The 12128-nt window shown below is 38.8% G+C and overlaps 1 protein-coding gene across 1 annotated transcript in view; it reads left to right on the top strand.

The window, feature by feature from the left end:
• LOC105441067 (macrophage mannose receptor 1) overlaps positions 1 to 12054 on the top strand; it is a 30921-nt gene extending 18867 nt beyond the window's left edge. Inside the window, exons 24-39 of the mRNA XM_030998138.1 lie at positions 612 to 728; positions 1806 to 1940; positions 2570 to 2692; positions 3945 to 4109; positions 4573 to 4656; positions 5500 to 5613; positions 6098 to 6139; positions 6704 to 6880; positions 7324 to 7483; positions 8163 to 8404; positions 8960 to 9119; positions 9479 to 9600; positions 10220 to 10369; positions 10840 to 10997; positions 11433 to 11582; positions 11917 to 12054. Coding sequence (XP_030853998.1) covers positions 612 to 728; positions 1806 to 1940; positions 2570 to 2692; positions 3945 to 4109; positions 4573 to 4656; positions 5500 to 5613; positions 6098 to 6139; positions 6704 to 6880; positions 7324 to 7483; positions 8163 to 8404; positions 8960 to 9119; positions 9479 to 9600; positions 10220 to 10369; positions 10840 to 10997; positions 11433 to 11582; positions 11917 to 12054 — 2237 coding nt within the window. The remainder of the gene's footprint in view (positions 1 to 611; positions 729 to 1805; positions 1941 to 2569; positions 2693 to 3944; positions 4110 to 4572; positions 4657 to 5499; positions 5614 to 6097; positions 6140 to 6703; positions 6881 to 7323; positions 7484 to 8162; positions 8405 to 8959; positions 9120 to 9478; positions 9601 to 10219; positions 10370 to 10839; positions 10998 to 11432; positions 11583 to 11916) is intronic.
• The last annotated feature ends 74 nt before the right edge of the window (positions 12055 to 12128 follow it).

Below are 12128 nucleotides of genomic sequence, written 5' to 3'. Positions count from 1 at the left end.
GGTAATTTTAAAGGGAGGCAGCACTTAGGACATGTAGGACATGCGCGAGAAATGTGCATCATAATCTCAACATTTCTGATAAGCAAAATAAAAAAAGGAATTGGTAAAATTGAATTGCTCCCGATGTAACGCAGCCCCTGCCTTATACAGGTGACTTTCCATTCCTGACCAAAGGAATTTTTATAAATAGGCTTCATTCAAATTGTACTTTGACCTAACATCTCTGCAAAATACAAATAGGGAAAATGTCATGGAATAATAAGAGAGAGAGAATGTGCTAGTATTAGAAACGGCAGGAGGGAGAAAACAACTAAGATTTGAAAGAAGATCTATTTCGAAAGTGAATAAAACCCCTGATATTAAAATTAGGTCTCAAGGAAAGTTCAATTTTACACACAACCTTTTTCTCCTATACAGTTGAAATTTCTTCCAAATGTGGAAATTATGATAAACAAGCAATTTACATTTTCAGCGTTTAATAGGGTCGAAGCGCATCATAGTCGAGTGAGATTGCATAATATGCGTTAATTAAATAGCAGAATAACAGGTTAGCAGTTAAGAGGTGAAATGATGGATCTATGCAGAATTAACTTTCCTTTTCATTTTTCTAGGGCTGGAGGAAAACTATTGCCGGAACCCAAATGGTGCGATGGCCCCATGGTGTTACTTCTATGATCCGATTCACAACCAAAATGATTCGTCATACTGCGGAGTGCCAGAATGCAATCGTAAGTATACTATCTTCTGATTGGTTATGATCCGATTGACAACCAAAATGATTCGTCATACTGCGGAGTGCCAGACTGCAATCGTAAGTATACTATCTTCTGATTGGTTATGATCCGATTGACAACCAAAATAATTCGTCATACTGCGGAGTGCCAGAATGCAATCGTAAGTATACTATCTTCCAATCGGTCATGATCCGATTCACAACCACAATGATTCGTCATACTGCGGCGTGCCAGAATGCAATCGTAAGTATACTATCGTCTGATTGTAATTTGTGCATAGAGTACATGCAGGAATGACATTGTGCGTTTGTTATTTTCTAATTGGTCATGAGTTATTAAAGTGGAGTGCCAGAATATGATCGTTAATGCGCTTTATCCTATACTTTTATGATAATTCTTACAATTTGACTGATTGGCATTACTGTAAAGTTCCTGAACGCAATAATAAACATGGTTTATTCTACGACCGTAAGTATGCTACATGTGTATCCTGGAAAATGAAACAGTGAAAATGGAAGTAAGTCAAGCTTTTACTTCCCACATTCCATGTTTTATATTCAATTTCAAATTATTTTCATATTTGTATAATTATACGCAGGTAAAATTGTCTTATGACGATCGTTTACGCTACACTGTACTACGCAAACGATGATTTACCAAATCATGTAGGTAGTCTGCAAGCACAAACCCTAATTTGACATTTTATCAAAAAATCATTGTGCCTTGAGAGAAGCCTAGCCCAGCTACCTACTGGTTGTGTCAATATCAGCTATAGTACATGGCCTATGGTAGTCTTATAGTGCAGACTCTCTTTTACGACTGACCAGGGTTTGTGCCTGCAAACTATCATATAGGAGTCATATTCAGTATTCCTTTACAATTCACGCCACACACACATAAACCTTTACGTCTTTATGTCATTTTGCTGGAGACATGAAAAAACGTTATCTTCTTTCCTTCAAAAAATGTGTTCATAGCGTGACGCCGAATTTCAAACGTTTTCAGCCTTCCAACAGAATATTATTTCATTCAGTTCAGTTTGATTCATGTCCCTCTTTTCCCATCCAACAGCTGAAGATGTAGGATGCTACGATCCGCGGGTCAGGGGTACAGCCTACCGTGGCCCGGCCCGCACCACAGTATCGGGTCATGTCTGTGTTGAATGGAAGGACACATTTTATACTCCAGATAGATATCCAAATGCAGGTAAGAAGTCGACAAGCACGTTGATATCAAGAACGAGATCCCATATTGACTTTAAGAGTATTAACCAAAGGCAGTTCTAACGGCCTGTTGCGTCACCTATGGAAATGTGCGATCATGATTACTATCGGTGATACAGAAGGGTATGGATATCACCCTTGACTTGATTACTTGAAGGTCTTTGCGTTCATTTGATAGAATATGGATGCAATCCTTGATGAATTTATTCTCCAATATAGCATTAACAATAACAAAGGATAACGATTTTTGTTCGCACAAATAATAGTTGTTCGCGGAAATCTCATGCAATCTAAGGGTCCACACAATCCACCCAATCCCCAAGTCCCTGACAATGACAAAAATGGAAGAGTCGTTTGGAAAAATTGTCGAAGAGCGAAAAATATATTATCACGACACCCCTTCAAAACCTAATAAGCTAAATCATCATTCTTTGATCAAATCAACTTCGTCAGAGATCCAGTTTTCTACTTTTTACTAGCCGTGTTTTCTTGGAAAATAAATTTGTCAAAATTAGACATGTTTGATCTTTCAACTTCGAGTGCTTTTGAGCATTGACGATGTTTCTGTCCCACTTTGTAATTGTTAATCGATTTCGTGATATTTTTTTCTAGGTCTGGATGAGAACTATTGCCGTAACCCAACTCTAGCAGGAATGGATGCACCATTCTGCATGTATCAAGGAACTCACGGCTTATCGAGAGAGTTATGTGATATTCCACAGTGTGAAATAGCAGGTAAGACCGGTTTCTGGTAAGACAGTGCATCTCATTAAGGCACATTCTACTAAACGGTACCTGTTTTTTTTAAAGCAAACTAATGATAATCAGTCAATCACTGAAAGTAAAGTAAATTTCACAGGGTTTTTATCCATTTATCCTCTTTTGATAATGCAATGTAAATGTATATCATACTAATAAACACGACAAAGGTAACAATGGGTGATTTCAAGTTGCAATGGATGTTAAGGGCTGGTATTAGTGTTTAATAAACACTAACACCAGCCCTACAACCGAAGGAAATCAGCTGGTGTTAAGGCTTTGACCTCTAAATATCGTCAACTTCCGGTAGCTAATATTATGGATTTTGCGAAAATGTCGTCTTCTAAACCGACCTTTGTGACTGGTGTTAATATTGTACGTACATAATCCTATTCACATTTCTCATACACAATGGCCAGCGCACTTGCTATTTATGGAATGTCTAGCATCTCCTCTTTAGTTCAGTTCAGTTTAGTTCATTTTATTCCAAACCACACAAAGCATGATATAATCTGTTACATAAAAAAAGAGACTGGTAATAGTACATCAATCAACGTATTCTAACTTGATTACATCATAAACTGAATGGTTTTAGGACCCCTTTAGAAGCTAAGCTTGTGAGCGGGGCCCTATAGTCAACAAAATACATACATTTACAGTAAAAAGAATGTTACGTATGATTATACAATGGATGAAAATACTAAGCTACAGAATATAGAACATGCAAATACTCTCTCTCACACACACACAAACACACGCGCACACACGCACACGCGCACGCACACACACACGCCCATACACAGCAAACACACTGACGAGCGAGTAGGTGTTTATCTCTCGTTTGACTTTTTGTTCTTCTTTTATGCATTCATCTAATAATTTTTTCTCGATGCCAAACAACTTGTTATCAATATGGACGAATAAGTTCATATTTTCCTCCCTTGAAAAAACATTTCGTCTATGTATATTTTATTACAATCATAAACGGTTATTTATTTTAATTTGTAAGGTCCTTATATGGTCTTTCTTCCTCTTAAAAGAATGTTCATGGTAAAATCTTCCACAATTCACTCATAAATTTCCAACATTTTTTGCCTAAAACTGTATCACAGAGATCTGTAAGGGTCAAGCCCTTATTATTCCCTCATCCTCTGATTTTTTGTCAAGTAAAATCGCATTTCACTCTTAAATTTTCGAATATTTTATCATTCATTCTGAAACCTTGCAGTGATCTGCGGTGGTGACGGATGGACAGCAGACCCTACTGAAGAGTGGTGTTATAAGATAGACAAGGATTTATTGCTAAGTTTTGACGAAGCCCAAGACGAATGTGAGAAGGAGGATGCCAATCTCTTAAGTATCGGATCCGAGGCAGAATCAAATCTTATCGTTGGTTAGTTCATCATATTATCTGATGTTATACACTCACGAAAGAAGATATAAGGGCAAGCTCCCGTGGAGTTTCCAAGGGACAAAGCCCATGTGTAGCTCTGGAGGCTGCCTGATAAACAATTGCGCTTGATTTCAATGGATTGCCTCCACAACCATGCGCACATTAAGTCGATGATGGTATATCTCTGAATATTCTAAGTCACCCCGGTAGTACATTTATAACATCAAATTGTATAAACAAATCACGGGTCTACAACGTTTGCCGCCAAAGACCAGCATGCCTGCTAAAGCGTCCTGAAGTGTGCGCGAAACGCAGCAAGCCCAGTTGACTTGTTAATAACGCTTGATTAATCGTCCAAGCTATCTTAATCTGTGCAAATTAGTCATTATAATTACTATTCTCAACTTTATTTCATTAATTTATAAATACATTCAAGATCATATATCTTTGTTTTTCTTTTAAGGCATGCTCTCTTCGGAGGAGGTGGATGGTTTCTGGATAGGAGCTAATGATCGCTTTCATGAGGCAGGCTGGGAATGGACAGATGGTAGTCCTTTCTCTTACTTAAATTGGCAATCAGGTATACCTCAGTTCTTGTGTCTGATTTATTTTTCCATGGATTAAAATATATGCGTTTGATAACTTGAAACGATTTTACATCAATTTATGGTGAAAAAAATCAGTTTGTTTTCACTAAATCAGACGCTTAATATGAAGCGGACATTTACACAGTCTTTAGAAAAATGATTTTGATGTGTTCGCCTACTTTTTCACCTACGGAAAATTACTGCTTGAGTTAGTTGTACGCTAGTCTGTACTTTAAAAATGATTGACGTAATGCAATTGGTAGTTTCAAGATATAACAATTATCAGTTACTGCGTAAGAACGATAATTTAACGTTCTTGTTTAATTTTTGTTAATTGCGAAACGCACATTTACGAGAACGCTCGTTATTATTGTGATGAAATAAATAAATCTGTTATTTGGTATCACATCATTCATCATGTTTACAACTACCCGAATCGATAGTGGGTCGTAGCCCAAAATAGTTTAGGAAATTTAAGAAAATAGCTTTAAAATAAATCATCGGAGAACGATTAATAAAGTTCAAAGTACCTTGAGTGTCTGTCGATCATTATAGTTGATCTATATGTTATGGTGTACGTCTACCGACACATGCTATAATGTCGAAATGTGTCATTGAAACATCGACCTTCGAAATTCATAAATTTAAAAATCTATTTCTTTGACTGTAGGCCAAACCTATAAGCTTCATAGAATTGAAAAATGTGTATACATGTTAAGATCAACAGATTGCGCAACATTTCTTGCAAAATTAAATTGTTGTAAGAGTAAATTTATATGTGTTGTGTCTCTTTCTTTGACTAGGCCAACCGGACAATCTTATGGGTACCGAAGAATGTGTATTCATGGCCAGAGGAAATGGGATGTGGTCCGATGAACAGTGTGATCTCTTGTTTCCTCACATCTGCAAGAAAAGGAGTAAGATTCGAACTGCGTTAGCTTCTTGTATTTTGATCTTAAAACGTTTTTATTATTTCGCTTTTCCATCATTAACATTTACCAGTAACTGATTCTGAAATCAGCAGATTTGAAATCAAATTCACATGGATTCAAACATAATACACACACGCACGCACACACGCACACACGAACACACGAACACACGCACACTCACTCTCTCGTTTAAAGAAAAGTAGTGAGAAAGAGAGAGAGAGAAAAAAAAATCGGGAGATGATATATCTATTCATACACACAATTGTAGTATAGTTCATGTAATTCGTGTAATGGTATTTTATTGTAGTATTACTCCTTCATCATCCTAGTCAGCGCAAAGGACTAGTATACAAGAAAGATTATTGAATCAAATATTGTAATTCAATAACGTGCAATAACTTTGCATACTGTTTCTCTTCTTCCTTTTGTAATAATTCTGAATAAACATGTCCTTTTTTGTGTGTTACAGGTCAGAGCAGCATTGGATCTTCTACTGCCCCAACAACCCTAGGTAATCACCTCACGATTTCGCTTCACCATTTTCTTAAACCGTATCTTCAATAGTTGCATATCTTTTCATTCACTGGCCTTTTTGATTAACAAATCACGACTGTCAAAGGTCTTTCCATTGTCAGTTATATAGTGGATCAGAGGTAGGAAAGCTCTACAGAATGCTTCCCATCTCGACTTTATATAAACGTGTTTGTTAGCTAATTACTCCATGGGCGTCATTTCATGGGCGTCGATTCTGGGGTAATTAAATTGCGGGCAGCCCATCTTTCCCTCCCTCCCCTACATGATTCAAGATTACCTATGTTCCTCATGAACTTCCGATCATTGTGACTGTCGCCCCAACCCTCAATCCTTAATGTCGTTCAATGCTCCTGCGTGGTTTTTGCTTTGTAAAACGGGTTTACAGGAACATCTCACGATAACTGTTGTTTGTCATATACTGAAATCGGTGCATTTCCTTTGTTCGGAGCAAAATTGTTACGGATTTGCGGCAGTTGATTTACCCGACTTGGACCCTAAACCCAGCCAAGACTCTTTTTTTTATGTGATGTATGTTCCACAGCTCCAGGGTCTCTGTGCCCGATGGATTGGGCAGGCTATGGTTCTCACTGTTACTTGGTGCAGCGGGACTTTGTTGCATGGAGTAAGGCTCTGTCAAGTTGCGACTTACTGGGTGCTTCCCTCGCCACTGTCCACAGCGAAGGCGAGATGACACACATCGCTAGTCTGATATCAAAAGGTATGATGCCGCAGAGAGGAAGACAGCTTTGTGTGCGTGTGTGTGTGTGTGCGTGGGTGTGTGTGCGTGCGTGTGTGTGTGATAGAGAGTGTGAATGACAGAGAGAGAGAGAGAGATTGCGTGTGTGCGTGTGCGTGCGTGTGCGTGTGCATGTTTGTGTACATCAGTGTGCTCGAGAGACATAATTATCAGTGTCGTCACTACAAATCAAGTGATGTAAAACGATTGCGGTGATGGCAACTTTGTGCAGTAGAGCGGGCAAAACGACACGTGAAGATCAAGAAAACTTCTTTCTCATGTGACGTCACTTATTTGTATTTTTGTATTATTTGTAATTTACCTATCAAAATGATAGATCTTGATTATATTTTGATATAATACGAAAGCGACAAGATTGCATATATTTATTATATGGCTACTCCCCGATATATCTCACTGTTTAGAGAGCCGTCAGTACTATTTCTTTGGAGCCAATGACATTCAGAAGCATGGTACCTGGACGTACGGGAATGGGACCAAAGACACACTGCTCACCTACCTCAACTGGGCAGATGGACAGCCAGACAATGTAGGAGGCTCTGGCGAAGACTGTGTTAGTATGCAGTAAGTTGAATCGTGTTATATCAGGGGTGTGTCGGGGTTTGCGATTAAACTGATTTTATTTTTTCGCCATTCTTTGCTTTGGCGAAATGAAAATTAAGATAATTTCCTGTAAAAGTCGTAATTAAAGGTTTCTTTGTATTCTAAGTACATCTAATGTCCTTATTTTTCGTTTTTTTCCACCTCACTACAGTACTCATCACTTTGCTTGTTGCAATATGTCTTTCTCTATCTTATTGTCCATCCTTTTTCTAATCACTTTTTTTAAATAAAGGGTTCTAGGACACCAACCCGCTGGACAACCACCCCCGGATACCCCCCTTAGGAAAACCACCCTCTAGGAAAACTACCCCTAGGACAATTACCCCAAAGGCAACCAACGTCTAGGACGACTACTTCCTAGGACAACTACCCCCTAGGAAAACTATCCCCAGACAACTACTCCCTACGACAACCATCATCTAGAACAACTACCCCCGGACAACTATCCTAGGGGGTACTTGTATGGGTATAGTTTTCTGGGGGTAGTATTACGGGGGTAGTTATCCTAGAGGGTGGTTATCTTAGGGGTAGTTATCTGGGGTGGTTGACCAGGGGGTAGGTGTCCGTAAACGACTCGAAGATATCCCTCGATTCCGTTCAGTTATAACCATTGCTTTATTTCCCTACATTTCACCCCTAGATACGTATATAACTGGTTATGGAATGATGAGGTGTGTGAGAAGAAGTTCCAGGTGGTCTGTGAATACGAGAACAATGACGGTGACGCAAGCTTAGGCCGATACACAGCTCATGTTGATTCCATGACCTACGCTGAAGCACAGGCCCACTGTGTGAAGTATGATGGTTCCATGGCAACCATTAACAGCGAGAAGGACCAGGAAGACATGGTCTCACTCCTAAACTTGATCTATGATCCTTTCAGTAAGTACATGTACATTGTACATTGTCACGTTCTTGAGATAAAATTGTACAACGTCTCTAGGTTCCAGCACGAGATTGTATCTAGGCTCGCAAGAAAGGTTGCCAACGGTTTTCGGTCTCATGGAAATCTTGAATAGCTGTCATAATGTCGGCAGACTGAGTGTTAGGTCTGATAGGCCTTTGGGCACGTAATACCTCAGAAAAAGAGAGCATTCACGACACCGACTGGTCGGTCTTTGGTCACTCTGAAGTTTGATAGCCGCACCCAGAAGGCCAAACAAATCCCTGTCCCCTTGCCTTCCTTTTGTACCATTATCTCCAGCAACACTTTTCTTTTACAGAAAATCATCGATTTGCACTTTTAATTTATCAATTTTATTAAGAAAAAGATTTCAATATTAGTTGATACACAAATCCCCAAACAATCATACATGTATTAAAGTTGATAAATTTCTTCCACAATTTACCTGTAACAAGGCTCTGAATCTGTTATCTATTCACTTTAACCGAGACTTTCTCTTTCTTTTTTATTTCCTCCCACATGGAAATCTTTAGAATCTGATATCTTCTGGCTTGGAGTGAATGATATCAACCAGGAGGGCAAATGGGTAACCGGTGGTGACCCTGATAGTACGACCACTCAGACCTTCTTCAAATGGCGTGAAGGCGAACCGAACAATTACATGAGTCCTGGAGAGCACTGCGGTCTCATGGCGTAAGTCTCATGTTACAACTCAAATAGCACGATCGCGAAGACATTCGATAAATCAACCCATGCGAGGCAACTCCAATAGCCTTGTCCATCCAATACGGAAATGTGACAACCGATGACGTATTATGATATCAAACGTTGTGATTGGTCGAGATAAACAGAATCGAATTGCATAACTCAAATTAAACAAGGGCAGCTTTAAAATGTCGCTCTGATTTCTGTACAACCTTTCTACAAATCTTCTTATGTAATTTTGCCAACTGTTTGAGTATTCTACTGTAACGACCAACGCATTCTTGAATAACTGGTATTTGGAGAAAGAATTGTGACATTTGCCTAATTTTGTTCATTTCATGGCGCAGACCTGTTGACGAATCCGATCCTACGAACTACCTATTTGAATGGTACGACTGGTCATGTGACAATGCTGAGAGGTTCATCTGTGAAGACATTGACCCTAACAGTAACTATGTGGGATCAGGAAGTAAGATATTCAAACATTCTTTTTGCAGTAAACTCAATTTTATCATGTATTTTAGTAGGTCTATATCGTCTGCTAGGATACATAAGCTATTAGTTCATATCCTTGTACACAGAGTTGATGACCTTCTCGTTCCTGACAAAAAATACACGTATAGGACACCTTAACTGTTTTATCCATCAGATATTTGAACTGGATTATTATTTTCCTAAATGTCCGTCGTTACCTGTACATAAAATTCCTTCTTTCGAAAGTGCCTTTTCATTTCTTTTCATTATTTATTCATCCGTTTTCTCATGTTGCGTATAACTTTCATTTGTAAACGTATTTTTATTGCCTCCAATTGGACGAATTACGAATTATCAAAGCTTTTCCGATAGGCACAGGGATCTATCAAATGCTGATGATAATTATATTACATGGTATTTATAAAGCATTTTTTAGAATAGTTCAAAGAGCTGTAGGATAATGAAGAAAATAATGAAAACTTCTATAAACAACGTACCAACAATAATTATTGATTACATAATATAGCTCTGATATATAAACAAAGATCGAATTACGGTAAAATGCAAGAGATGATTTTGTAGCAAGGATTTAAAAGTCGTAATTCTTCTTGTAGACCATCGCTATTCCGTTGTAAACGAGGCAATGACATGGTCTCAGGCAGACGCCTACTGCAGGTCGAAAGGAGGTGCTTTGGCACAGGTCCGGACTTCACCAGACCAGCTGCATGTCATCAACGAAATGTTGTCCGATAACAGAGAGCAACGTAAGTGTATTATTACTTCTTCTTGTCAATCATTGTATGAAGAGGTAAAGTGTTCTAGTGAAAAGGTTGGACAGGTTGCCAGATTGTGCAACCCGTGGTTCGCAGTTCGAGTCCCAAACCTAACACCAACATCCTTCGGCAAGACAGTAATCTTTATTTGCCACTCTCAATCCAGGTGTAGTAAACGGGTACCTGGTAGGAAGAAATTTCCTTGAATGCTTACAGCGTCCAAGAATTTGTGCGTTATAAAATGTAGCTCTTACAGTATTTTACAATAAAATGTTCGATGACAAAGAGAAACGCAAGTAAGGGTTTTTTTTTACTGCCAATTCCTGCCAGTTATACACAATTAATTACTGTCGGAATTGCTGAACAGTGAGTCAAAAGATGAAAGAATAGATATTACACTAAAGCAGAATAATTCAAATCTACAATAAAACAAGTGATAAATATGTACTTATGTCATGCAGTTCTATCGAGTAAAGGGGCTTGGATCGGGCTAAATGACCTTTCCCATCAGATGACCTTTGAATGGGCCGACGGGTCAGAGGTCACTTATACCAACTGGAATGTAGGAGAACCTGATGACTTTACCGACTCTCAGGATTGTGTCTTCGCGTTTTCACAGGTAAAATTCCAAAGACGCCGTAAGAGCACTTTGGGTAGGGAAGGTGGACAGGAAGGAAACAAACATTTGAATGAAGAATACAAATGATGTTGGGTCTTAATCTAGCTTCGGGGACGTATTTAGTGGGTCATAAACGTCCGTAATCATTTAAATTTACTGGTCCTAAAACGGGCAGGGAAGGAAAAGATGTCCCATTTTCAAAAGATGGGATTATATTTCTTTACTGCTAATGGATCGAATATCTGAATGAGAGAGCTACTTGTTCTAAATCTACCACGTTTTCTGTTCTTGTTCTTTTATTTCTGTCCGTCACAATATTTCCCCGAAAGAAAATGATTATACTATGATTGATCATTGACGTATAGACATTTAGCCTTGATTATGCATTCTTTGAACAACGGTGTTTTCTCACATCCAATCTCGTTATGTTCCTAGAGTGGGAAAGACAGCACTGGATGGCAATACTACGCGGGGAAGTGGGCAGACTATGACTGCAAAGCAGAGGACTTTGGTTATGTCTGTCAAAAAGACAAGGGTCACTTTAGCCCTTCAGAGATCCCTCCACCGGAATACGAGTGTCCTCTGGTAAGCCTGGACAATTATTACGACACTCACTCTTTTACTATTGTTTATACCCATAATATTTCATGAACTCATTCTCTCATCATCTCGCTCAAACTCCTACTACTCCAATGCTCAGTACTTACCCTTCTCCTTTTCGTTTTTCCTTTTCTTCTTCTCCTTTTCATTTTCCTTTTCTTCTTCCCCTTCTTCTTCTTCCTCTTCTCCTTCCTTTTTGTTTTTCATAAGTACTAATGGAAACAAAATAGGCATTAATGCATGATGTCTTCTGTAATCAACGAAAATATAATCGAAATGATGAGCCGAATTAAACAAAACTTTTGCCTCTCATTGACAGGGTTGGACCGGAAGTGATATATATTGTTATAAACTCCTGGAAGGCCAGATGACATGGGATGAAGCCTTGACGACCTGTGCTGGAGATAGCGACCATGGCAAGACAACCAACGCCACCCTGGCCTACATACCGAACTAGTAGGTTGAACCTAAGCTTCTTGTCCAGATGATATCTCTTCTATTGCAATTAAATGGATTATGATTATGTTAGGT

Source organism: Strongylocentrotus purpuratus, unplaced genomic scaffold (genome assembly GCF_000002235.5).
Source record: "Strongylocentrotus purpuratus isolate Spur 01 unplaced genomic scaffold, Spur_5.0 spur5_contig_858, whole genome shotgun sequence".
Lineage (NCBI taxonomy): Eukaryota > Metazoa > Echinodermata > Echinoidea > Camarodonta > Strongylocentrotidae > Strongylocentrotus > Strongylocentrotus purpuratus.
This window is presented reverse-complemented; position numbering and strand designations above follow the sequence as displayed.